Here is a 27,933-nt window from a genome sequence, read left to right as displayed (position 1 = left end):
ATGTTATTTATAAAGCAAAAAAATTGGGGAAAAAATAAGAAAACTGTTAAACTTGCAATAGCTTTCGAAAAAATTCGAAACAAAAAGTGAATTTTGAAACAAAATTCGCTTTAGGCGCGCAGATTAAAATGGTTCTTTCAGCAAGTCAAGTTTTAATTACTCACTGCGTTTTCTTAACATCGGTGTCCCATCTGCCTCACAGGGTTAAACTACGCGAGTTATAATCAACCATTTCAAATTTTAAAAAACGTGAATATAAAGCTAATCGTCTTATGGTGGACATGCATATTATGACCTCCATTTCTCATAACTTTTTTCGACTAAATTTTTTAATTAAAATTTCTTACCTGCAAAGGTTTAAAAAACTTAATTTCAGAATGAAATCGTAAACTTTTATTTTATAACAAAAATCATTTATGGCTGTAATAAATATGATAGTGTCTTTGATTTTTGAATGGGTGCCCCTTTGACTGGAAGCGTAAGGCTGTTGCCCCTTTCTTGACACGCTACTATTATGAATATTAGCTATATTTATTTTCTTCTTTTTTCAGGATTAGTGCAAAATAGAGATTTGTCTTCTAAATCTAGAGGTCGAAGACGAAGCATGAAAAGTCGAATAAGGGACTTTTTCCTTGACTTGATCCGTGGCTGCATCTATCATCCTAAGAAATAACTCACTAAAAGAGAGCTAATTTTCTTGAAAGAAAACTAAATACTTATTTTTCTACCTTGTGTCTAACATCTTAAATTCTTTATTGATATATGATTACTCCTAGCTGAAAAAAAAGTTGTCTTTGTACTAAATTGATGTTACATTAAGGACTAGAATTTTTTCTATTTCTTTTTGTTAGTTTTTACTCTTAAAACTAGAAATATTTATTTTTTACGCAAGGTGCCCCAGTATTATGGGAACCAACTTTAAGATCATGTTGGGGATTCCATTATGAAACTTTCAAAAAGACAACTCAACTTGAAAATTAGTCAATATTATTTAGAAATATTTCACGTTGTTCACAGTTTGAAACAATTTTCTATCTGAAACTTAGAAATATGTACAAGAGTTTCTGTAAAATCTTTTATTCTAAAATTTTTGTCCATTCCCGTAAGTATTCATAATTTTCGAAACAGATCCGTAGGTTGTAAAGCAGATTCTGGATACATTCCACATTTGAGTCTGAATTCTTGACCTCTTTCATGAAACCAGACATTAGACACTGAAAAATAGAATGATTTAATTAGATATTTCATTTTTCATTCAGCATTAATGCAATCCTGCATGGATCTGTGAATAATATTTAAAATTTTAATAAATAAAAAAATTGGATTCAGTCTGTTTTATTTAAGAAGCCTGCTTTTAAAACAATAATCGAAATTAAGTTGTACAATGCGCAAAATAAAAAACGAACCACCCTAAATAGCTTTTGATCTAATGATCGGATCTTTGTTATGGGACTCAATCTTTCAATAGTTTAGTCAGGAGAGAGGTCCAAAGTTTATTACCCCTTAATGTTAGTTTTATTTTTTGCGTATTTCATCAAATCTCGAGAATTTTTTAAGTGAATTCAAAACTTTTTGCACACAATTATAAAAATGGTTTATCCAAGGATAATTCCGCGCAAAATATAACTTTTAGTAAATATTTATTATTTTTTTATAAATTTATTTTATTATCTACCTGCATAACTTTCGTATTATTCAAAATTGTTTCCATTTAAAGGCACGAGTTAAATAGTTATAAAATAGTTAGGCTCAAAAATCTAGTTTTTATTTCTCTTCACCTCCACCATACAATAAATAAAAATATATGCTATTGTTTACTGTATACTAGAAATAAGGATATTTCAAGAAACTGAATGGGAATTTTGTAATGAAAAAATTTCCTTAGCTTCAAAAAATAATGGGGGAAAAGCATCAGAAGTCGTGTCTTGTAGCACATTGCTGGAATCTTGGACATAAATTTACTTCAATAACGCCAATTTCTCTCCACCTTTCACTTTAGATCATTTAAATGATCCGAAGCAGATTCCTTATTTAATTACACCATTTTCCCTTCCCCCCATTCATACCACTTAGAAAAATATCTGATCTGCCTCTTTCAGCCACCGTCGTTTTTCCTGGCTACCGTGGTTTTTTTTCTTTTCTTTTTTTTGATGGCGATATTTCATTTTTCAAATCTGACTGTTTTGTTTTTAAGAGTCACGTATTGAAGGGCATTGATAATGGGATTCTGTTTTGAATGTTTAAAATTTTTCGACTGTTTTCACCTTAATTTTAGAAGCTAATGTACTTTTTCCATCTACAAATACATCATTATGCATCATTTACGTGATGAAGAACTCACCCCATTTGGAGCCAACCACAACGGGACAAGCGCCGTGCAACGTCAGAACATTGCCCATGCCATTGGATTTTACATTGTGCCAAAAGAGAGCTGACCCCTGAAGTAAAAATACATAAACATTAATGTTACCTAAAGTAAAAAGTAACAGTGAATTATAACAAATGTTTTTTTTTTCTTGCTACTTAACCTTTTTTGGCCAGACTGTAATATTCAGTCTCGGAAAGACAGTAGCTCCACCTCCACGTACGTCACTGAGCTGGTAAAATGAGGAAAAAATGTTATTAAGTTTCTTTTTTTGTTTGGTGCATGCATTCTCGGGGTGTTCTGTAATCACAGTTCTTAAAGTATTTGATTAGAATTTTGTTAAAAATATGGTCTATATATACATTGGGAGTTTTAGATTAATGTTTAAACTTAGGAAAAAAGCGTCATTGAAGAAGGAAGCAACATTAAAAACATCAAAACCTGTTTGATTTTTTTTTTTGAGGAAACAGAAGGGAGTTGAAAGTCAAATAATAGAAACACCTTCAAGTGTTATCTGAAAAAAAAAAAAAAAAAAAAAAAACTGGTTTTAATGTTTTGAATTCTGACTTACTCGCTCTGTGATTCAGATATTGAAAACATTTTTTCCCTTGCTTAAATGTTAACTTACAACCCCAAATGTGAATCTTATTACCATTTCCATATTTAAAACGGGTTCTAAAATATAAATATGATTATTAAATACTTATATGTTACAGAACAAACCATTTATAATATGCAAAATGGTTATGCAACTTATTAAATCATTTCCTATACTTTAGTAGTTGCTTGAGCTTAAACTGATAAATGTCGTTAGTAGTTGCAAAAGTATTATTTTTATATTTATTGTCTCAGAAAACTTTCTATTTTTTTTAAAACTAAGTTTCTGCTATTACAAAAATTTAGCATCTTTTAGCCAATTGAGACAACGGTCATTTTTAAATTCACAAAATTTTATAAATGAGTGTAAACTCTTAAATATTGGCTTACTCGTAAACAGCTGTAATAAGCTTTAATACCATAAATATTTCAGTGCAAAATATGTACAAATTGTATTATATGTAATAAAAAAAATAGTGCGTGGAGTCCCTTCGCGCGGAAGAAGTTAAACTTCGCAACCTGCGACGTTAATTGTAGAAAAATCAGCAGTCGTAGAAGGATCACTAGTTCTATTCAACGACTCTTTTTCCTGCTCCGCTCGCTTCCGTGCTCTGTAATCACGGTAATATTGAGCATTTTTCCCTCTTGAACCAGTGGAAGCGCTTGTGGTTGCCTCATCGTCTCGTCCTAGAAAATGTATTTGTATTAATAATGTATGTGAATGCGTCATAATGTAATTTCAGAAGAGAAAACCTAACAATCAATTGATATTCACAAGAGACGTACCTTGACATAACCTTAAATCCGTCGCATTGTCCGTGGGATTGTTTTCACTCATTTTTTACAATTGTTATCCACTAAGTTTGAAAATAAAAAATACTACCCTGGGCAATTCCACGAAAGTGTCAACTTTTAAGTGAAATTTTTTTTTTTATGAATTGCATATTTTAATTTTAAAAATATGTTCAAAAATAGCCAAAGTCTACATATTACTGTTTAATTTTTGATAATTTTAAGTTTTTTGAATCTGGCAGCATTCTAAAGTAATCACATGGCTGACAAGTGAATTCTTCACATTTGTGCTCAAATTGTTTTCTTGAAAAATACTTATAAAATAAAAGAAATGTATCTTTCTTTTGCAATATTTTGATAAAAATATGCATATAGTACAAAATTTAGACATTTAAAACATAGCCTTTAAGTCATTTTAAGTTTAATATATTAAATAAAAGTAACTTTTTTTGTGTCATTCCGTCACATGTTTTAGTATATTTTTTTAAATAGCAACTGCGTTTTTGAATGAAAATGTGTATATTTTGGAATATAAAGCAGATGTAGCATAAGAATCAATGAGAAATTGTAAAATTCTATGCATTTGATTATTAACTTCCAATAATTAGCGTGACGGAATGACACATCTTCGGCGATGGAATGACAAAACGAGTCCTTGAGAAGCTTAGTCAAAAACTAGGGAATTTTTTTTTTTCAATTAACCTAATGGCTAAAACAGCTGTTGAAAGACAGATAAAATGTTGAAAAAGACCAAGATCCCCATAATATGATGAAGAAAAAAAACAGAGGAAGAAAGGCAGAGAAGAAAGCTTCCGCGACAAAAGTTGGACTTAAAAAACTCAGAAGTGCAAACGCTGTTGTGCAGAGATTGTGTAAACAAAGAAAAAATCAAATTCTACCAATCTCTTCACATACAAATAATTTAAATTCCCTATACAAATTCCTGCAGAGTCTTGGTAAAGCCATAAAAAAAATTGTACGCTCACCATAAAAAAATTGTACACTCACTTCCAAAATCACCAATAGAGGTAAAAAAATTAATTCAGTCTTTATGTGAGAAGTATTTAACATCGAACTCAAAAGAAACTAAGTGAGAAAAGTAATGTTGATGAGCTGCTTAATTTGGTTAAAAAAATTTTACTGTCAAGATGATGTTAGTTACAAGCCCCAAGTATGAAGGATTCAGTCATAATATAAACTCTGACAGAGTAACGAAGAGTGCAGATGCAATATATACTTATGGCCTTAAAAGAGGCTTTTCATAAAGAAGCATATATTGATGTAAAGTGTGTCTTATCTCATTTTTGTTCTTATTCTCATTTTTATTAAGTGTATTTCATTAATACCTCACAGCACATGCACCTATAAATACCATGTAATTGTGATGTTGCTCTAAAAGGCCAAACAAGATGTTGGCTGCTGTAAAACGGCACATAATATGTAAAAGAATTTTATGATTTCATAAAGTCGAAGCAACAAATCGTTGAAGTTTTGTTTTTGTCCAGCTATTCCATTTAAGAGAGGGCAAAAGAGAATGACTTCAGCTAGACACTTGCTACATTAGCATTGCCAGGAACAAGAGACCTGCACTAGATGCTCATGTAGTTGAGAAGCGAATCATCAAAATTGGAATGCTTTCTAATTTTAACCAAAATTAAGTGTATGATTTGAAAAGCCACTGTTTTGAAGAGGAAATGGAAAATATGATTGAGGAGTATGCGGTCGGCTCTTTAATCCTTGTCCCATACTGCGAAAAAAAAGAAGGCACATTTATATGCAGCGCAAATTACTTTGATAAACAAAGACGATTTAGATGTTAAAGTATTTAAAGAACATGGGACAAAAATTGATTTATGCATAAATTTCCTGAGAACGAAGATAGGATGTGACATTGGCAAGTTAGATATAAAACCTCTTCTAAAACAACCTAATTTTCAAATTGTTGAAATTTTAACTGATTCTTACGTAAATATTAATTCTGTTTATCTGTTACATTCTGTTTATCATTTACATATTAATAAAACATTTTTTAAATGAAGACTTTCTTCCACTAAACTTTTTGTCATTCCGTCACGGTCATTCCGTCACAGCAAATAGATGTTAATAACTGCTAGCCAACCTGAGGTTAATTTTCCAAATTCACAATTTACATTGCTTACACATTATACTAAAAGTAAAAAATAGTTCAGGAAAATAATAGTTGCAAAATTCACAGAAACTACCAGTTCTAAGCGGCATGCCGAAAGCTTGGTTGCCAAAATGTCATTCCGTCACACAAGTAAAAAGTTCATAAAATTAAAAATAAAAAAAAATACAAAATTCTTTTTTTTTAGTTTATGAATCACATTATACCAATAATAATGATATGCATGAGAAAAAATCATGTTTATTTGAAATTAGATGCATAGAAACTTCAATTAATTGTCATCATGCAAGTCAAAATGTCATTCCGTCACATATGGAATTGCCCCCCTATTAAATTACATGTGTATCAAAACAAACTAAAAAAATATTTATTGAAAAACAATGGATGGTGTTTTCTACACTAGGGAACGCTGCAAGCTCGGGACTGCCTAAATTTCCGGGTTACTGTTTCAGTTGTATTTTAAAGCCATTTGGCATCATTGTGTTTTGAGATTCTTGCAAACAATGTATTTGATTACTTATGTTTACAATGCTAACAATACTTGTGTTTACAATACTAAAAGTGTTAACACTAACGTAAGATGGTGCACAGCTTGCAACACGAACAAACAGTAATAAGCAAATGGAAAGAGGCCAAATCAAGACTGCCAAAAAAGCGAGTTATTCAAAATCTAGCAACCATGTCACCTTTTTTAATAATAAATAACAAAATAACTAAAACAAATTTACACTCCAAACTCCCCAGAATTACATAATAACGTTAATATCTTATGAAATACGGCAGATTTGAGCTCAGAAATTATCTAGTTTATTTCTTTTATTGAAAACAAAATTATCCGTTTGAAAACATCGCCTATCAGAATAACATGTAGTAAGCAGCTGCAAACTTTTTAACCGGAACTAGAGTAGGTCCCGAGCTCGAGATTGTTATTGTTTACATTTCTATTCGCGATCGCAACGCTCGAGTACGCCGTCTAGCGGGAGCCTGTAAATATCGGACATTAATTTATCACGTTTTCATTTAGTTCCATCAAAGTCATTGACTGAATCAGACGCCATTTTTTAGCTGCAAATAAGAAACAAAATTTCCCTAAGGAAAAGGCCGAAGAACTTGAAAAAAATCTCCAGAATATTAGTAAATCTTTCAGGAACAGAACACGCCAAACATTTGAAGAAAAATTCCAAATAATTTTTCATTTCTATTATCAACAAACTTGCAACTGATGACTTCCGATTTCGGATACTGTTACAGATGTGTGTATTAAGGTAAAATGCATTTCTTCTGTCTTCAATTCATTACGAATTAAAGTGAAGTCAACATTGCTTTCGTCATTCCAGTGAATAAATATGAATTCAGAACATACAGAATTGTAATAGTTATAGCATATTCTTCTTCGTTATAGAATAGTATATATTTCTGTATCCATATAATTCGGAAAACAACAATAAAAAATTATCCAAGTTACTTGAAATAGTGCCATTTGTGCTGATTCTTAATTAATTTAAATCGTTTTCTTGGTAAGTTTTTTTTAATTTTGAAAGAATAAGTTCAACTAGAATTCAGCTATTCTGTTTTTAGCTACATATTCAAATTCATATCAATTATAAAATTTTGCTGTGTAGTATGTTATCTAAAAGTAATGAAGGTATAAACTATGTATCTATTATTTGAGAATAAAGTTTTCAAACAAGGAACTTATCATTTTGGAATTCTCCGGGAATCATAAATCAGGTAAGTGCAATGATTTTTACAATAAAAAATTTGCTTGTAAATATTTTTTTTTCATTTGATGATGGTTCTCTACAGAATGGTTTTTTACGTCTGATTAAGAACTATAAGAATAATAAAAAAAGAAACAATATGAAAGTTTTTATTTCAATGTTAATAATTCTTAAAATCGTTTTTTTTTATCCTAAGAATTCTTTATTTTCCGTTTTTTAGTTTATAATTTTTTGATAAAAATTGTTCTCAAAATACTTTTGAAAAATTAAATGGTATAACATTATGTGTTTATGTATACTTCTTGTATATTCCAATGTTTGAAATAATATGATTCAGAAAAGTATGGAATAAAAATTCGGTACTTACGACGTATTAACGCCACCGCCGCTACAGATTTGGCGGTTTTTAAGTGCCGCCAATCTACACTTAAAATTTTTGCGACAGTTCATAAAATAAAACACTTTATTTAAAATCAAAATAGTTAATTGGATTTCGGTGGAAAATGAGCCGATATAGAGTTTAGCATAGATTCAAAACAATCATATCGCCATATGAACTCTGATGAATAAGATTCCAAATGAAATAACATTTCCAAAACGTACGTTTGCCAAGATAAAGTTTTATGTTGTGGGAATTGGTACATTTTCGTTTTTTCGGTAAAATATTTCCCTCCTGAAAAAATAAAATTGCATCTTGTTTTGTTTTTGGCAAATTCCAAAGACGAATATTCGTAGCACTAAAAATGGCGACAAAAAAGAATTGTTTTTTTGTTTTTGTTTCGTCAGCATTCTTTATTTTACGTTTCTTAGTTTCTAAATAATGATTTTTATTGAAACTTGAAATTTTTTGATAAAAATTGTTGTCAAAAAACGTTGTTTACAAAATTAAATTTCATAAAATTATGAGGCTTATGTATACTTTTTGTTCATTTTAATTTTTGAACTAATATGATTCTTAAAACTATAGAATGTAAAGTTTAAATGGGCCTTTCATGTTATATCATTAAATTTAGTAATACTATTTCTCGGGCATTAGGTTTTAACTCTTATAAGAATATACATATTTTTTTCTGTTAATGTACAAATATTTTTCCGATGTGTTTTGGATATTCCTTCTCTAATAAAAAGAGATACCATTTTGTTTTCGGTTGTACAAGAAAGAAGATCAAGCATTTTTCTTTTTTAAATTTAATAAGCCACATTAAAGAAGGAACGTTGCAATGCTACACGCTACATTAACGACGTCTCCAGAGTAACTGAATGACGGTTCATATGGAAATCGCAGGTAAGCGTCTCATACAACAACGCCCCCTATAGTTCGTTGCGATCGCGAATAGAGGGATCCGTCTTTTGATCACTTTCGCTTTTATATCCATTATTAATATTATATGCAAATAATTATAATTTTTTCATGAAACTTTTTTCATTATTGGTTAGTTCATTTTAATTACTGAATAAAAATAAACAAAAGGCACATCATTCTTTTTGATTTATTTTTTTTAATGTTATATCTGAGACATCATTAATCCTTTGAATTACTTGAATAAAATTAATATTTGAACTATATGTAAAAAAAAAAGATCATTGGCTTCTACAAATTATTATTAAAAGTATTATTCTTTACAAATTTTACAAAGACTGATAAAAATTGCATCATTTATTAAAGCTTTGGTCATGAGCTCCAAACACGTGCTCAAACTTTTGACATACAAATATGAAAATATTTAAGGGATAAAATATAATTTATAAATCAAATGAAAATTTACATAGATTATTCATGTTGCAATTCTGTTATCTAAGTTTGGACATACAAATGACTGTAGAAGCGAAATTAAATACTGTTTTCAATCTAATTTATCTTAAGTAATTTGGTAGCTTGATAATCTTATAAATTAAAAAAAAAAAAAAACTTACATAGGTTAGCCATGTTGCTATTCTGTTACCTAAGTTTGGCCCAAAGTAATTTTCAGTGTCAGGCTGTAAGAGAAGGTGTAAACGAATTTTATTTACTTGTAAATTGAGCATTTTCGTACAATTAATATAAAATATTAATTGTTTAATCTAATTTTAAGAATTAATACCACTATATGTAAAGTACAACATCATCATTATTCTAATAAGTTAGAATCTTTAACATATCGATTGATTGGGTCAAGAATTTGATTATTAAAAAGTAAATACCCCAATGTCAACGTTTATGTTATTAACTAAAACTCCACTGTAAATTTTTCTATATTTAGTAAATATTCCTCTTCCTAGATTTTATGCTGGTATTTTTAACTTTTTCATCCATTTTCGGAAGCCTATTCTTCGTTGTCACTAATGTGCGCAACGTGTCTGTTCGCACCAAATGGAGTTACAAAGTTTGGAACTCTTAATTCCTTATTTAGCCGCTAGGTTGTGCTGTATAATGTCGTTTCAACTATCTCTTCGTCACTTTATCATACCTTTATACCTTTTTAATGTTTAAAGACGTTAACGTTTAAAAATTTTGTAGTTGTACATGTTATTAAGTGTGGATGAAAACCGAAGATACGTCACTGTCATGTTGTGTATCCCAGTGAGAAGATATTATATCATGAGTGCAGTTTAAAAGAGACGCCATTATGTTATGTGTTTAATTTATGAAAACTAAATTTATTTAGGAAAATTTTGAAGGACGTAGAACGGAAACTATGATTACCAAAACATCCATGTGTAGATGAAAATGCCCTCCTAATCCATAATTGGCCATTTGAAATGGCTCTGCGGAATTTGATGAAAGACCTGTTATAGCCTCTATACGGCTATACATCTTAGGAATCAAGGGATGATCCTCTTCCCTTAGCCAGGCTCTGTAACATAAAACAAAACATACAATAATTTCATAAGAAACATTTAAAATAATAATTTTTATTATATTGTATTGGATACTTGCAAATAACGTCACGCTTGGGTATGAAACCTGAATCGTGGTATTTGTTTATGCCACTATAATTGTTTATGTCAATAAATTCTATCCAGGAAATTGATTCAATGTGATAATAAACTAAGTCAAATAGTTGCTATTTAACATATCAGCTACTTTCAGTTATCTTCTTCTTCTCTATTTGCAAGTACCCAATTGGTTTGACCGAGTCGTGGTTGCTCAGAAGATAGAGCATTCGCCTACCAAATAGGTGAACCTGGTTCGAATCCTAACGATGGCTGATTGATATTCATTCTGTACCGATTACAGTACTGATGTAAAATGTCCCCAGTGGTAGACGAATCATTGGTTAGAGTCCCCTTGCCGTTAGTCTAACCGTGAAATGTTTTGTGGCTTTTCTTTCTGTATAATGCGGGTTAGTTCCATCAAAAAGTCCACCACGATGGCAAATTTCTCCCAATATTTGATCCAGAAATTCTCTTGCTTTCTGGATTAGCTTCAAAATTACAAGGCTACGGAGCTGAACATAAGTAATCGTAAATCCAAAATTTGGCTGCTCAACGACGGTTATAAAATAAAATAAAATAAAATTGTTTAACATCATTTCTTATTTTTTATACATCTCATCAACATACGTGTAACTTGGCGACATTCTATAAAAATTCCTCCATTATCTTCGACAAATGCAGCCAAATTAAGCTGCATCTATTGAAAATGAAATTTGTTTTATAATTTAGTGGCATTTACTCGGAGTAAATACAAAGATCTCCGAATCGTAAATAAATTTTCAGTTCACAAAGAAACTCCCTTATAAAACACTTAAGTAACTCTTGACTTACATTTTAGTACTTGCACTTGAATTGTAGTATTTACACTTGATTTAGTACTTTCACTTGAATCTAGTACTTACACTTTAGTAACTCTTGTTTCGGATACTCTGTGACCCAAGCCTTTGTTGTATTCTGCAACTTCAGCCCTTTGCAACTGACAAAAAATTAAAATAAAATAAAATAAATCAACAAAAAATAAAACGTATTAAAATAAGACAGAAGCATAATAATGAATTTCTAATTTAATCAATTTATGAATGAAAAACTTAATAAGGCAAGGACTATTACAAAGCATGATATACAACAACACGAAAAAAAAAAAACTTACGAAACGGCATAGAAAAATTTAATATGTTTTCGATATTACAGTTCCTAATCTTTGATATTTGACATATATTCGACACAACCATCAAGATTTAAAAAAAAGAAATTTTCGTTTCAAAATTTCAGTTGAATGAATTTTAAAATTAATTTTTTTTGTCCTGTGTAATTATTGTTGAAAAACTTTACACTAACTGAAACAAAGATGATTTTTATAATGAAAAACATAACATTGTTTACAAAAGATTTAATCAAAATATTCAGTTGCGAAAATTTTAGCTTAACATCAATATTTATTTTTGAAACATTGAGAGAAAGTGATTTCTTAAGTCTCTAGCTTTTAATGGCAAAGATATATTTAACATGCTATACCATCAGCTTTGCTAATCACCTAGACAACATCGAATGCATAACTATTCAAATGTTTAGTTATAAGAAAAATTTACACAGCAATCATGCTAATGAGTGATATGCTAAATAAAATCCTTTTATAAAAGCGGTAATGTTTAATTGTTTTTTTTATAATCATTTTAAGTTTAATAAGTGTAATTACGTTAGAATTACACTTACGTTCCACTCTTACGACTAAAGCATGTAAAAAAGTGAGGAATTTATTACCTTTTTTTAAAATGAAATGTGTACAGCGCTTTGCTCCGGAAATTAATTTCTAATTAATTTCTAATTTGGTACATGCAACTCGAGAAGTGAAATGATTATGCCTAACCATGTGATTAAAATCAGATTTGGTTGGATACCTGTAAGCGATGTCAGGCATGTGTGTCGAACCCCATTGGCTTCTGAATCGATAAATGCCATGATTTACCTACGACGACGTCACTTGCATGTATCTAACTGGAGAATAAATTTATCGTTTTCATATCTATTATTAATTAATTTTATAATTTTTTTTAATCGTTTGGTTTGCTTTATTTTAATTTTATAAAATGCTTGTATATTTTTCTTTAAAGAATGTTAATAGAAGTTTTTAAAAATAAAGTATGGACCTGTTTAAAGTATAATTTATATAAAAAAAGGAAGATGAAAATGAAATAAACAGATAATAATATGATTTAGAGATAGTGAATTACAAATTGTGAAATGTACCTTTTCACTCTACTGCAATTAGGGCGAAAAGAAACTGAAAAAGTGTGATGACGTTACATATGCCGTCTAAAATAAGAACTCCTCCAGACATTCGTCTGAACCTGTGGCGGTGACCATGGTAACGAGGTATGACTATTTCAAGTAGGGGTGCGAAGTCACCGTTTTGAAGTGGTTTCGGCTCGGGTCGGCGGGAGAAAGAGAATCTCCTTCTTCGGTCGTGTGTTAATCCTAGAGTGAAGCTACCCTCCCAAAAATGCGCCATTCTTGTTTCCATAGCACCAGATGGCTTTAGACTTTGTGGCGAGAGGAGTTCTTAGCTTAGACAGACTATATGTTGTTCGTTCACCCGTTAGAATCCAGTTAACTTGAACAATGAAAACAATGATTTCTGGTCTGGGATCCATAGGTATAACATTGGAAGCAAACTCACTATTTTAAATTTTTACAAAACGTTTTAGTTTTGACACATTTCTAGAATTCGTTTTGATTTTGAGATTAAAATCGATATTATCTCTTGAAAAAATTTCATTAAAAAATAAAAATTATGTCCTAAGAAATTTAGATATCGCTTTAGTTAGTTAAAATTTAGCATATTTTTTCTAAAATATATTTGATTTTCTTCTTGAATAAATTAGAGTACTGAATAAATTAGAGACAATTTACTTACTACTGGCAATGCTAATGTTTTCATTATTTCTATTTCTTTTTCAGAGATGACGTCATGAAAAATTGATATTTTTGGTTCTTTCCAAAGTTTTTCTTCTTTTATAGGTTGCAATAATAAATAGGGGTGATGTGATAATAGATGACAGCTCAACTGACTGGAATACAACTATGGAAGGGAATGAAGAGATTGTAATTTATTATTAAAAATAACTGCAGAGTTTAGAAAATCATATCTTAAGGCATATTAGAGCAAATACTGCCTGCTGGAGTTATGCAAAAGTTTCCACTGCAATGTGTCCAAAACTGAACGTCGCCTCATATTAATGTCACTCATTTTCAGAGCGCACTACAAAAAATGATTGATAAAAAGAAGAAGATGACATCGGATAATCACTTTAATCTACATTGTTCACATTTGCATGAACGTGCAAGATAGTTTTATTTACCTCCATTTCTAGTTTGGTGGATCAAAAATTGACAGCTCGAATGGGGCGGAGCTTCCTAACTGTTTCGTTTTGAATGTTTGCCTCATAACAGGCCTCATTAGTAAGGTGATCTTCTAAGCAAGGAAAGAGGTTCAAATGGTTCTATCACGTAACGAGGTTTCCTTTGTTCATTTATGGGGGAATGAAAACCTCTTCACACGCTTCTCGGAACCTGCTTTTGATCAAATTGCAGTTAACTTAACTGCGGTTAACAGTTAACAGTTGACTCCGGTTAACAGTTAACTACGTCACAAAATGAAAACTTGACTAGTTGTTCATTGCCACATGTTAGATCACGTCATCGTTACGTCCCAGTCTCTTTACTTAATTTACTCTTCGTATAAAGCTTATGCAAACCTTTTGGAAAGTTAATAAAGAAATTTAGACTAATGGGATTTCTAAAAGGATTTTTTCTAATAGGATTTGGTTGAGCCATGGTGGCTCAGGGGATAGAGTGCTCGCCTCCCAATGAGGTATAGTAGGTACGAATTGCAGCGATGGTTGATCGATACGAATTCAGCAGTCGGCTCATACCGACCACAGTGCTGACGTTAAATATTCTCTGGTTAAATATTCTCTGACGGATCATGGGTTGGACTCCCCTTGCTGTCAGGCTAATCGTGTGAGGTGTTCCTGGTTTTCCTCTCAATGTAACGCAAATGCTGGTATCCATCAAAAGGGGGGGGGTTCCATCAAAAAGTTCTTCAAGAAGTCAAATTTCTCCCAATACTTGATCAAAGATCAAAGCGTTCCCTTATCTCCTGGATTGGGTTCAAAATTACAGGGCTACGGAGTTGAACATTGGTAGTTGTTAACTCGAAATTGAGTCGACTGTTCAAAGACGTTTATGAAATAAAATATGGTTTGGTTATAATATCTTTAAAAATTCTTTTATTGATAAACATGTTTGTAAAGAATAACAAGAATAAAATTTCTTAACTTTTAAGAAATTTTCTTTTTGAAAGTTTGGTAATTTTTAATAAAAACCATGTCCCCTTAAATATCAAGTAAAATTAATGCAATCTTACAGGTGTAACAGTTCGCATGCTGGACTGGCACAGTTGTCTGTAACTTGCTTCGTCAAAAAGTGTTGTGTGAGTCAAAAAACCATTGTTAGAATCTTCTTTATCCAAGGAAACACTATTTGTAAATGCAAAACTATCTAAAGATGGTGCCATCATGAAACCTATGGAAAAAAATCGAAATTAGTTTTGTTGTTGATGACGCGAATGGGATTTATTTTATCTTGGAATATTTTAGCTTGGTTTTTAAAGAGTACTGTTCATATATTTTAATTTCCTGGTGCAAACTTATAAAATTAGCTCATTTATGCCCAGGCACAAAAAGTTGTCTATATATCAAAAACTATACTACCTTAAAAATTGGTAGTATATATTTGTTCTTTTTTAAAAAAAGTAAACGTTTTTGAAGGATGATAGACAAATTCTGAAGAGTCCAACGTAATATTAAAATTCAATTTTATTTTAATTTGAAGTTTTTTTCTGCCATTTTCAGGTAAAGTTTTATAAATGCAAATGAGTTTTATAAAAGTTTTATAAATGCAATCCTAACACCATTTTAATGAATGGCGCTTGTTGAAAATATCGATGCAAAAGAATTGTGGTGCAAAATATTTGTGCACCGCAATTCGAGGTGCAAATATTTGTAAATGAAATGGCATGGTGCAAAGTTTCACTCCACGTCAGTATTTGCGCTAAATAAATATTTACTTCAATGTTGAATTTCAGTCTCATTTTCTTCTGAGACTTGATATTTCGACTGTCATTTTGATATGAATTTACAGTTTACCTTCAAAGTGTATGTCTTACAAAAAGATAAAGAAAATTCTTAGTGGAAAAAAAAAATCTTTCTACTTATCGGTGTTTGGATGAAACAAGCTCATATAAACGATATCATAGATTAATTTTATAATTTAAACACACTTACTCAATTGGAGCAAACTATTAGTCAACTGCAAAAGAGAAAATCTGCCTTTCTGAAAATAAAAGAAACAAAGTAATGATATACTTGCTATTAATGAAAAATTCCATGAATGTATTTTTCTTATGCATATGCTTTATGTGTGGTTGACTGAATGTAAACAATAACAAGCTTCTTAAAAGCGGTTAGAAATTTAGAAAATTTCCGGTGTATCACTCCGCTCATGTTATGCTTACGAGACGATGTGTGATCAGGCTTAATATTCTGGGAAGTTTTAGACTTGTGATTTTTGTTTACATTTACACGTAGTCTTACTGTTCATAAGAGTTTTCTGTAATTTACAAATTCTAACAGGTAGAGAGCCTAAAACAAGTTTAAGAATATCGCAGCATAAATAAAGTGTCATGGTTTAAGTGTTAGCCCTTATTCGGCTACACAGTCGGACTTCTATTTAACGAACTTCCATTTTGAAAATTTCTTTATTTTTAGATTTTTTTTCTCTAGTTTGCGATTCTATTTTGCGATTTCTTCGTAAAATAACTTCTAAGTAGCGAAGTGAATTTTCTATTTAACGAACTTTTCTTTGAGATCCACTTTCCCTATTTCCCAAAATATTATAGAACATTTCAAACTTGTTGACGCATTTTATGAGGGAAATGACTTTGAATTGATTTTCGAAGCCACTTAACTTTTAGAGAAAGCAGCAAAACCCCCCTTTCCCTTTTTGTTTGCATTTCAAACGGAAAACTCAAACAAAATGAACAGATTTTATCAGTAGCAATTAAACTAAAGAACGCATGAGGTAATGTATGTTTAAAATTAATTTTGCAGTAAATGCATTTTTTAGTTGAAAATGTATGTAGCATGATAGTGTAACACTGGATAATGTTTTGCTCTAATCTTGCCTTCCATGAAAATTTCTTTTATGGTTAAGATTTATAAAATAAATAGTAAATACTAGTTAACAAGATAAAGGTGCATCAATTGCTATTTAAATTATGCCTTGTATTTATGAATTTAAAACCTGTTTTGTGTTGTTTAAGTATTTCAAAAGGTGATTTTCTACTTAACGAATTTTCCATAAAACGAACTTATTATAGGGATTTAGCGACTTCGTTAAATAGAGGTCCGACTGTATTTGTGAAAACTCCGTTTGTTATTTCATTTGGGTAGCGGCAGAGCAAGCTTTCGGAATCTTTCGAATTCATTTGTTGCGCGTTTCGAGGAAAGAAAGCGTTATATTGAAAACACTATAAGTATAATAATATTAGATGGCGCGTTTTTACCAGCTTACGCGCAAAAATCAGTCGGAAATAGTAAGCCGGAGGTCTTACGACGAATTTTAACCCGCAGCGCCACCTGTGATTAGGTTTACGCTGTCAACCATACATAACTTTCAAATTGCTTGATATCTTCTACGCATTATATTACCTAAATTTGTTTGATATATTTCACTCTTAACTACTCTAATACCTTATCTATTAAAAATGGAACTTACTGCGTATGTGGACCACATTAGATACCTGGACACTTCAGTGCTATTTATTACTTCTCCGTTGCTGTCCTCGAATTTTTTCTTTGCATTTTCCAGCCATGATATTGCATTTTCATAAAACCCAGAATGAAATGCTTGCCTTCCAATTTCGAAGCAGTCATCAGCTAATAATTGGATCAATTAAAAAAATGTTTGTAAAATCAATAAGTATAACTACTGATTTTCCAATAAGTATAACTATTGTATATTTCTATTAAAATACCTGTAAGTCGCAGACCACTTGGCGCACCATGTATTTCTCCGTCAGCAAGTTCTGCGGTTTTCAAGTTGTACGTTTGCTGCACTCGCAATAAAGCTTTGGCAGCTCCACTTAAATCATTTTCATCAGGAAATATTACTGAATCTTCATGAATTTCTAAAAATTAATAATAATAAATGAGCAGTTTAAGGACCATTTCTGCTAACAAGCTTTTTTCTCAACAATTTTAAATAGTTTAAAGTAGCAGGAATAGAAATTACTAACTTTAAAGGTGCAACCCAAACTTTATTAATCTATGTTTTTGAAAGTGGGTTGAAGTGGGCCGGGAAAGCTTGGTTGGCACGTTTGTAAGAACGGGAGCCGAAGACTCCCCGTGTAGTAAATGGTGACTGGTGCAAGACTAATATGTCGGGTCACAAAGTCCTCTATGTTCCCGTAACAAACAAATTATAACTCTGGGGGTACTGAATTGTACATTGATTGTTCTCTGGTTCAGATCAAAATTACGATCTGTAGATGAATGAATGCATGTATGAATGAACCCGCCCTACAAACGGATGTGACGTATGAGTGCGGCAGAAGTCAAATTCTCGGCCATAGATGACGCCACTGGAAAACAAGAACAATCGCAGCCCCTTGCCTTACTGGTACGACAATAACAACAAAAAATGGGTGGACGCTTATCAATCCTTTAGTCTCCTTTTAACAACTTTTGTAATTTGAATTGTTCAAAACAGAGATCATATCAACTAGTGAATTCATCCCAAGCTTGATCATCTATTTTATAAGAGGTTGGTCGACGTTTATCAATCCTATTACTAATATAATTACATTAGAGAGCAATTTTTTTCTGATGCATGACATTTTTTTAACAGATCTTAGAGCTTTCGCATCGCTGATTTCAAATCCGCAATCAGTTTCTCTCTCTGAGCTAAATTTATTTTTAAGAATGACATTTTTTGTCGTAATGTTCTAGTTTAAAAACGTTATATATGTTGCGTTAAACTTCTAGGGTAGTTAGGGCACATCATCAGGATTAAAATTGCATAAAAACTCATACCCGGAAATATCGTCATAGGCCGCTTCCCTGTCATGAGCAGTATCTTCGTGTGCTTCTGAACAGGTCTTAATAGGGAAGCGAATCTGGTCATGGACGGTGACAATTCATGGCGTGGGTTTTTATGGACTTTTAATCCTGATGATGTGCCCTAAATCTACTAGAACTTTGCCTTAACATTAACATGACACCTTGATATTTATAAGGTTATTAAACTTGTACATTTCGGAAAAAAAATAGATTAAAAATTTCATTGAAAAATCTGTAGCTTTAGGGGCAAAACTAATTTCAGATTTGAGATACCCACATCCGAATTAGACAAGATTAAGTCCCCTGTGTAATCAATCCTAATTCTATGGTAACTCTATGGTAGAATTAAGAGTTGAATACAACAGAATACATTTTTTTTTCTGTCCTGTTAATATTTAATTTTTAAATCATATTTTTCCTTAGTTTATTAATCTTGTTATGCCGGCCAGGTGGCCGAGTGGTTAGCGTGCCTGACTGCGAAGCCAATGGCTACGGGTTCGAATCCCGCTCTGGGCATGGATGTTTCTCTTTCTCTCTCTCTGTTGTCTTCTGATGTGTGATTGTGGCCCACCCTATGAAAGGGTATTTGTGGCAGTGTGGCGTGGGTAATGTTGCTCGCCTCCGTGACTTTGGTTCACAGGTGCCCACTGGGTAACGATAAATGAGCAACACTTCCGGCATCTTCTTAGGCGAAGAGCGAAAGTTCAGTGCCTGCCGTTATTAAAAAAAATTAATCTTGTTATTATTTTGTTATCTCATAAGTTCTTAACTTATCAAATAAGTTATTTAAATTTTCAATCTTATTATTAGTAATTAATTTGTCAATCCGATTCTATTATTATATTCAATTCCTATTAAAACTCAAGTGATTACATTTGAAAGATTTTTATTTATTTTTCCAATGCCCACCTGTGTTAACATCTGTCAATTCAGGCATATACAGGGCGATTTTGTTGACCTCCTCTTCACGGACACCATATTAGATGGGCCAACGTCGGACCCACAATGAGGACAGATAGAACAGAGAAAAAAAGAACATCCATGCCTTGCCCGGGAATCGAACCCAGAACCTTTCTGATGCAAGAACATTTCCCTGCCCCCTACACAGGGCTGTCGGGACATTTGAAAGATAACTCTTAGTTTATCCAATAGTTTTGCCCACTTTAAAAACCCAAAATTATGTTGTATTTTATGCGTTGACTTATCTGCTCTAACAGTAAAACAATATTTAACGAGCAGCGTTGATTTCAAAATAACTCTTTGTGTGACAAAAGTTGATGATGAAAAAATGCTAAAGAATATTTTTTTCCAATGCCCACCTGGAGAAGGAACTTTCGTCATGCAGACATCTGAAGGGCAGATTTGTTGGACACTCTTTCAAGGGCATAATATTAGGTGAGACAACGTTGCTCCCACAGTAAAGACACATAGAACAGAGAATGAAAGAACTTCCATGCTTTGCCCGAGATTCCAACTCAGAAACTTTCTGATGCAAGGCTAGTTCCCTGACCCCTACTCAGGCCGGACGGCATGATAAAGAATATAAATACCTTGAGTTTAAGATTATAAAATATGAATAGAAATAATTAATTAATTAGCTGGTAATTGAAGCCGTGCTTTCACTATTAAGTAAGAAGCATTTATTTAGAATGAATAAAAGCTAGCTTACCGTTCATTGGAGAGCGATTTAATTCTCGTTTTACTTCATCCCAATCTACTGTTAACTTTTTCATCAAAGCAAAAGCATTTATTGGATTCGAAATAAAATCTTGAAAGCTATTACTCGAAACTTTTTTCAAATAGCTGTAATCTTCTCTTATCCTATGAAAAAAAAAAATTTTTTTTAGCAGTGCATTAGAATAACAGCATGATTAGGTTTTCTTAAATGGTCTTATTTTTAAGGATTAAGGACGCAATTTTATAATGGTTTTAGGGATGCGACAATTAACTATAGATTATAAATTACCGAAGACCAAAACGATACTTTCTCAGAAAAGATTTATTTTTAAAAAAAAAAAAAATTAAAAAATATATAATTTTTATAAAAAACTTTTAAATTTTTGATTTGCGAATACCAAGTTGAGAAGTGGGGTACCAGAAATATGTGGCACCAATTGTTTATTTGGATCACCTAGCGAAAGCATTATTTCTAATTTTTGCCTCGATTGCCATATCTTTGAATCTAAAAGCGCAGTTAATATATCATTACACTCATTTATAGAACTCGTTTGCTTAAGTATAATTTAACACAAATTGTTATAATAATTATCAGTAATATTTTGCTATTAAAATATAATTATGATTGAAAAATTCAAAATTGTTGGTTATACAAATTATATTTTTTTTTAGTTATAAAGAAATTAAGAATCTCAAATGCTCAAATTTGTTTTTTTATTATTATTATTTCTCAGCAACCATTCAGCCGATTTCGTTCAAATTTCTGATTTGGACATTTAAAATTACAGTATTTGCGATTCTGTCAATGTCTGTTCACTTTACAATACAAAAATATTGATGTGAAGATATTTTGATTCACGCATATAATTGCAATAAGATGTATTATTAGATAATATGATGGAGGAAAATATGAATTAATGTTAAATAACGGAGAGGCAATCAAGTGGGTCGGTGAACGGAGCGAGCAGAAGGCAAGTATTTAGTAAAAATAACATTGAAACCGTTACAATGAATGATTCTTGATGTAGAAAAGAACTAACTAAGAATGAGGGAATCAGTGATTAGCGAATCAAGGGATAGACTTATTAGTAAATAAGTGAATCGGGCAGTTAGCGAATGAGCAAATTAATGGAACATAAAATCGATTATGAATGGATAAAATAAATTATATGCCTATAGTTTGTGGTACGGTTGTCTGCGACCATATTTTTTTCGACTTTTAGTTTTTTCAATCTTTTTTTCATTTCATTTTTTGATTAAAATATTTTTACCACGTTTATATCAATTTGCCTTCGTGTATGTCTGTTCTGGTGGAATTTTGTAATCGATTTTAAACTAACTTCCCGACTAGCTACATAATTCAAATTTAATAACATAATAACATAGTTCAGAATTGGATGACAATGCATGAAAATGAAGAAAAAAAAGACATATAAAGTAAAATTAAATTAAAATTGAGGAAAAATTAATATTTTCGCGATTGTCTTTTGTTGTCGATTCTATTATTTCAAATTAGTGTCACATGTCAGTTGAAAGGTTTTGTGTACAGTGAGTGAAAAAATTGAGATTTTGGAAGTGAGTACAAATAATAATAATAATAATAATATTTTTAAAAACCACGTATTTGTAGTGGAGAATAATAATTAAAAAACAAAAATTTGAAAAACGAAAAGCTTGGGGGCGCATGAAATACATGACAGTACATATACGCATACATATACACATTTTCTTACTCATACACATGCACAACCACATCCACATTCAGATACAATTACAGATATACATACACATTTTCTCATGAGCACACATACTGTTACTGTAATGTATTTCATGCGCCCCCAAGCTTTTCGTTTTTCAAATTTTTGTTTTTTAATTATTATTCTCCACTACAAAAACGTGGTTTTTAAAAATATTATTTTTATTTTTTTCTTCGATATAAATTTGAAAATATGAAAAGTAAATGAATTTTCTTACTTTCTTAATTTTGCAGTTTTCTTCTCAGTCAAATCAATGTAACGATCCAAAATTCGGATGATGGCTTTCTGCGTGTCAAGAAGTGCCTCCATCCCAGCGAGTGCGGAATATAACTCTCCACTTGTAAATTCGAAAAAGATGCTCACAATCTCAACAAATAAAACGATTTTCATTTTTTAATCTGCAATTTCAAAAAATTAATTTCGTAAATCCTTATGCAAAAAAAACCATTTGTACTAGAAGAACTTAAAGTGAAACAATAACAAGCTACACTATTAAAAATTTCGAATCAAACAGTCAAGTACCGACACTTGTACATAACAAGTACCGACACTTTACTGTGAAATACTATACCGTAATTTCTATCGAAATATTTATTTAATTAGAGTGCTTCAGTGATTTTACAGTAATTGAACTAAACTAAACTCAGCGGCGCGACAGCCCTAGAGGGCTAAGGCCTACTGTGCCCATCTCAGTTTTCTTGACCATTGGAGTCTTGTGGTCCGGTCTTGTGCAGGAGCAGATGTTCCGGTCAGGTGGTCAGTCGAACGCAGAACCCGTAGTGTTTAGTTCCCAAGCATGCTTGGTACTCATTTATCGACCCACTGAAGGGTTGAAAGGCTGAGTCAACCTTGTCCGGCCCGAGGATCGAACCATGGACCTGTGGCACGACAGCGCTACCGCTCAGCCACCGGGCGTCTTTTACTGTAATTACCATTGTAAAAATAACAATATATCACATTGTTTGTTCCGGTAAAAATTGATTTTACGATAAAAAGTACCGGCATCTTGAGTGCAGCTATTTTTTACGGTAATAACATCTGGAATTTTTTACAGAGTACGAATTTGTCAATCCAAATTAAAAATGTATTTTAATAGCAATTATGCAATTAGATACATAGTAAATAATGTTAAGAAGTTATTTTTGTTGTTTTAGATTTTCTAAAATATTTATGCTGAACACAACATTAGAAAACAACATAAAAAAATTAAGTGGATACTAATTGAACATTTTAGAAATCTTTTTTCTTCTTTGAAATGCATTTTATCTACCCTTCTTTTAGCTTTCCAATCTGTCTTAATGTTCAAACTTCGTCAAATACTTATTTATATTTAAAAAGAGAAAAAGTTTTCTTTCCATTTACATATTTATTTATTATTTTAACAAATACTTACTACCAAACGATAACAAATCATTAATTGCACCATGATTAATATCATAATTACTATTACTATTTATTATAACTATTATTATAACGACTATTAATATTATAAAAAATGTTGTATTATGTTATAAAATACGTACTGTGCAGGAGAGTATATTTTTGGCAGATAATAGAACTGAATTTTGAAATTAACTACAATATATTAAACGGAGTAAAGGAAGTTTAAACTTTAGCAAGCAAATACTTTATATTCGGTAGTGATATATTTAATTGGACCGATAAGTTCATCTGAAGTTGTCAAATGTTACATTGTTACACATCCAAAATACTTCTTTACACTGAACTTTCTTTTAATGTCCAATAAAAATGTTGCAAATTGTAAATGATTAATCCCTTTTAAAAAATAACTTAGTATGAGGCGTAACTTTTAAAGACCCAAAAATATTAATACTTTATTAGATACACATTCCACAAATCTAATATCTGATTAATGTTTGAGTAACATTTATTCTATTATTTTATTCCAAAGACACAATATAATCATATCTTTCAAACGGACTAAGTAAATAATTAAAAAACTATAAAATATTGTTAACAAATTATTATTTTAATGATTTCACAGGATTCATAAGTTCGTCTCAATTAGACCAGTATTTCACATTATTCTTTCGAAATATTTTCTTACTCTGAACTTTTTTAATATACCAATAAAAATATTATAAATTATAAATCATTTAACTCTTTTAAAAAATCACTTACTATGAAACTTATCTTCTAAAGAGAACTAAAGAATTGACACTTTATAAGATGTACCACAAATCTAATGTCCGATAAATGTTTGAGTAGCTTTTATTCTATCATATTATTGCAAAGATGCAATATTATTACACCTATCAAATGGACTAAGTAAATAACTAAAAAATATAAACTAATATAACCTAAGTTATTTCTTTGATGATAGCATTTCATTAGATCTGCAATTTTTTTAATACATCAATGAAAATATTTCTAATTATGAATCATAAATTCCTTTTAAAAAATAACTTAGTACGCGGCTTAACTTTTAAAGAGCCAAAAATATTGATACTTTATAAGATAGACCACAAATCTAATGTCCGTTTAATGTTTGAGTAACGTTTATTCTAACATATTATTCCAAAGACAGAATATTATCATATTTTTCAAACGAACTAAGTAAATAATTTAAAAAATGTATACTAATGTTTGGAGATTATTATTTTAATGATAACATTTCACTGGACCGACAAGTTCATCTAAATTTGACTAGTATTTCACATTATTGTTCTTTCAAAAGTCTTCATCTCGCTGATTTTTTTTTTAATATTCTATAAAAATGTAAATTTTAAATGAAAAATCCTTTAAAAAAGGACTTACTTTAAAACTTCCAATCATCCTAAAATGATGACTCTTTTTAAAATGTACCACAAATCTACTGTCTAATTAATGTTTGAGTAACGTGTATTCTTCAATATTACCGTAAAGACACAAGTAATGTATTAAACGCGATCCATTAAACGGACTAAGTAAAGATTTGAAAAGTATAAATTAATATTGACAAAATATTACTTTAGTGTTAACATTTCATTGGTCCGATAAGTTTAGCTAATTCTTTTCATTATTTCATATTATTATTCTTTCAAATTTTTTTATTTTGTTGACCTTCCTTGTGATATACCAATAAAAATGTTACGAATTATAAATCATAAATCCTCTAAAAAATGACTTACTTTGTAACGTCCAAGCACCCTAAAATAATGACTCTTTATAAAATGTACTACAAATCTTATGTCCGATTAATGTTTGAGTGACATGTACTCTACAATATTGTCGCAAAAGTGTCCCAGCACATCTGCAAGAAGGGCGGGGCCAAACCAAACACGAAATCGTCTGTCATATGCATTATGGAACAAAATGTGTTCAACTGCGTGAATAATTTTCTTTAAAACATCTTAAAAAAAGAAATCTTCTCAGATCAGTGAATCCTTATGACATTAACAAAGCCGATTGGTGTTTTTCGGTTTTCTTTTCTGAGACTTTATTAAACATTATTTATCTTTACAGCTGAAAGAGTGGAATCTTCTTTTAAAAGGTATTATGAAGCGAGGATCCTCTGTCTATGTGGGTTCTATAACATTTCAATATAATGTCTTTCTGCTAAGCACAGTATTATGAGAACAATAATAACCGCTTTAACTCTTCCCTTTCTACGTTGAAAATCACGTCAAAATGTTTAAAATCCTTTAAATTTAATTATTTTTTATCACTCAGGTTTGAACAAGCAAAAATATTAATTTGATGTTAAAACTTTACCGAAAACGTGTCCTAAAATTCCCCTTCATCAGATTCGTGGCATCGCAACTCAAGTCCTCACGGTTTTGAGTGCTCTGGATAGACCGTCCTAGAGTACAGTTTGTCGAGTACAGTCTGGATCGAGTACAGTTTTAGAATCCCAGTCGAAAATGAAGTAGAAGAATTGTAACAAAGCAAAAAACAACGAGGAAGCAAAAACGTAAAAAAACAAAAACGTTATCGAAATCATAGTTAAGAATGGCAGGGCTGAAAATAGCTACTCCTCTTTGATTACTGAAGGGAATACAGGGTGTTTATAAAGTCCCGGATCCGTTTTAAGGTTTTTAATAACTCATAAAATAATAAAGATAGATTAAAATTAATAACATAAATGGTTAGATAGACTCAAAAAGTTTCATGACCCTTGTCAATGAACTTCCACGTGTGCCCCCTTCGACGCACGGAGAATATCAAGTCGATAGTCTATTTCACGCCAGGTAGCGGCAAGCATGTCGGCAACCACAGAGGCTATTGCGGTTGTAATTCTGGCCTTTAGGTCATCAATGTTCGACACGATCCTCCTGTAAACATTGTTCTTTATAAATCCCTAAAGGAAAAAGTCCAGCGGGGTTATATCAGGTGATCTGGGGGGCCAAGGAATTGAACCTCCTCGCCCAATTCATCCTAATGGTCATTCAAAGAACTACGAACCATGATACCCCAATGAGGTGGTGCACCATCCTGTTGCAAAAAGACATGTGGCTGAAGCTCTTCTAGTTGTGGAAATACGAAGTTTTCCAACATGTCTAAGTATACGACTGATGAGACCGTCTTTTCTGTAAAAAAGAAAGGCCCAATGACTCGGTCGTGCATTAGTCCACACCACACATTGACCTTAGGGGAATCCCTTTGTGTCTCACGGTACTCATGGGGGTTTTCAGATCCCCACATGTGCACATTATGGCGATTTTAACAATGCCAGAAACATGAAAGGATGCTTCGTCGGAGAACATTATGCGCTTCAGAAAACCGCAATAGCCTCTGTGGATGCCGACATGCTTGCCGCTACCTGGCGTGAAATTTACTATCTACTTGATATTCTCCGTGCGACGAAAGGGGCACACGTGGAAGTTCATTGACAAGGGTCGTGAAACTTTTTGAGTCTATCTAGCCATTTATGTTATTAATTTTAATCTATCTCTATTATTTTATGAGTTATTAAACATCAAAATGGGTCCGGGTCTTTATAAACACCCTGTATAAAAGAGTTGAAAAGCAATTTCTAGAAAGACCTCAAAATTTTACCCGGCAATCAAATTGATTTTGATGTTTTTCATCTCTCCTTCTTCAGCAATGATTCGATAGATTTTGATACTGTATTTATTCTTCCTAGCTGACGTACAAAGTTGCGGCCAGTAATGTGTACATTTTTTCGACTTCATGTTGGACAAGAATTTTAATATTTATTAAGAACCGTGATTATGGTGAACTTAATACATTTGAATTTCCATAGATTTTAAATCATGAAAAGGCAATTAACGTTAGGATTATTTAAATTCCATTTGTCTTTAAAAGAAAATATTTTGTTTACAATGAATAAGTTAGCAAGTTAATATACGGGGTACGTCACTGTTTCCTTCAGGGTTTGGAAGACTTGAAGGAAGCAAAATATTATCAATAATTTTACTTTACTTTTGATAAAGAAACGTCTAAGTTTCTCTTTTTATGTTCATAAATGTTCAATACGTGAACGTTTGGTAATGTAACAGATCTCAAGTATAAAGTCAATTTTTATTTAATGGCGTTACTTTCTTCAATTAAATAATTTAGAAGTTAAATTATTTTCCTATGAAATATCAGCTAAATGAGGAATTCTATATAAATAAAATTAATTTCGATTTTTTCGATAATTGTTTTCTCAAAAAAAAATAAATATATTTATTTATTTTTACGGTCTGTTATTTATTCAACAGTCGTTCATTCAAGCGAAATCATTCAAAAATATTGCCAAAAAGAGAATATTAAGTTCATTAAAAACTAATTAAATTTGTTACTGAAACTTTAGATGGTCTAAATTTAATTCCTATTG

The 27,933-nt window shown here is 31.2% G+C and overlaps 1 protein-coding gene across 1 annotated transcript; it reads right to left on the bottom strand.

Annotated features, from left to right (window-relative positions):
• Nucleotides 1-1,074: 1,074 nt before the first annotated feature.
• LOC107440999 (prolyl 4-hydroxylase subunit alpha-1-like) lies at nucleotides 1,075-25,426 on the bottom strand. Its single transcript, XM_087160374.1, has 14 exons — nucleotides 25,283-25,426; nucleotides 22,369-22,549; nucleotides 20,387-20,538; nucleotides 17,634-17,786; nucleotides 17,375-17,535; nucleotides 15,883-15,931; nucleotides 14,964-15,121; nucleotides 13,452-13,616; nucleotides 11,440-11,513; nucleotides 10,305-10,455; nucleotides 9,536-9,598; nucleotides 2,529-2,597; nucleotides 2,342-2,438; nucleotides 1,075-1,214 (listed from the first exon to the last, which is right to left on the bottom strand). Exons 2-14 carry the CDS (start codon nucleotides 22,539-22,541, stop codon nucleotides 1,111-1,113), a joined length of 1,569 nt encoding a protein of 522 aa, XP_087016500.1. The 5' UTR covers nucleotides 22,542-22,549; nucleotides 25,283-25,426; the 3' UTR covers nucleotides 1,075-1,110.
• Between the last annotated feature and the right edge of the window lie 2,507 nt (nucleotides 25,427-27,933).

The sequence above is a fragment of the Parasteatoda tepidariorum genome, chromosome 4 (assembly GCF_982258835.1).
Source record: "Parasteatoda tepidariorum strain Cologne lab strain chromosome 4, Ptep-v5.0, whole genome shotgun sequence".
NCBI classification, from domain to species: Eukaryota; Metazoa; Arthropoda; class Arachnida; order Araneae; family Theridiidae; genus Parasteatoda; species Parasteatoda tepidariorum.
The sequence above is the reverse complement of the archived record's forward strand: the minus strand, read 5'-3'. Positions and strand labels throughout refer to the sequence as shown.

Excerpts from the sequence above, each read along its gene's own strand:
- LOC107440999 (XM_087160374.1), bottom strand. The coding sequence starts at position 22,541 with ATGAAAATCGTTTTATTTGTTGAGATTGTGAGCATCTTTTTCGAATTT. Across the intron at positions 13,617-14,963 it reads GCATGCGAACTGTTACACCT|TTGTATTCCAGTCAGTTGAG; the intron begins GTAAGATTGCAT and ends TCCCTTCCATAG. Across the intron at positions 2,439-2,528 it reads TTACAGTCTGGCCAAAAAAG|GGGTCAGCTCTCTTTTGGCA; the intron begins GTTAAGTAGCAA and ends TTTTTACTTCAG.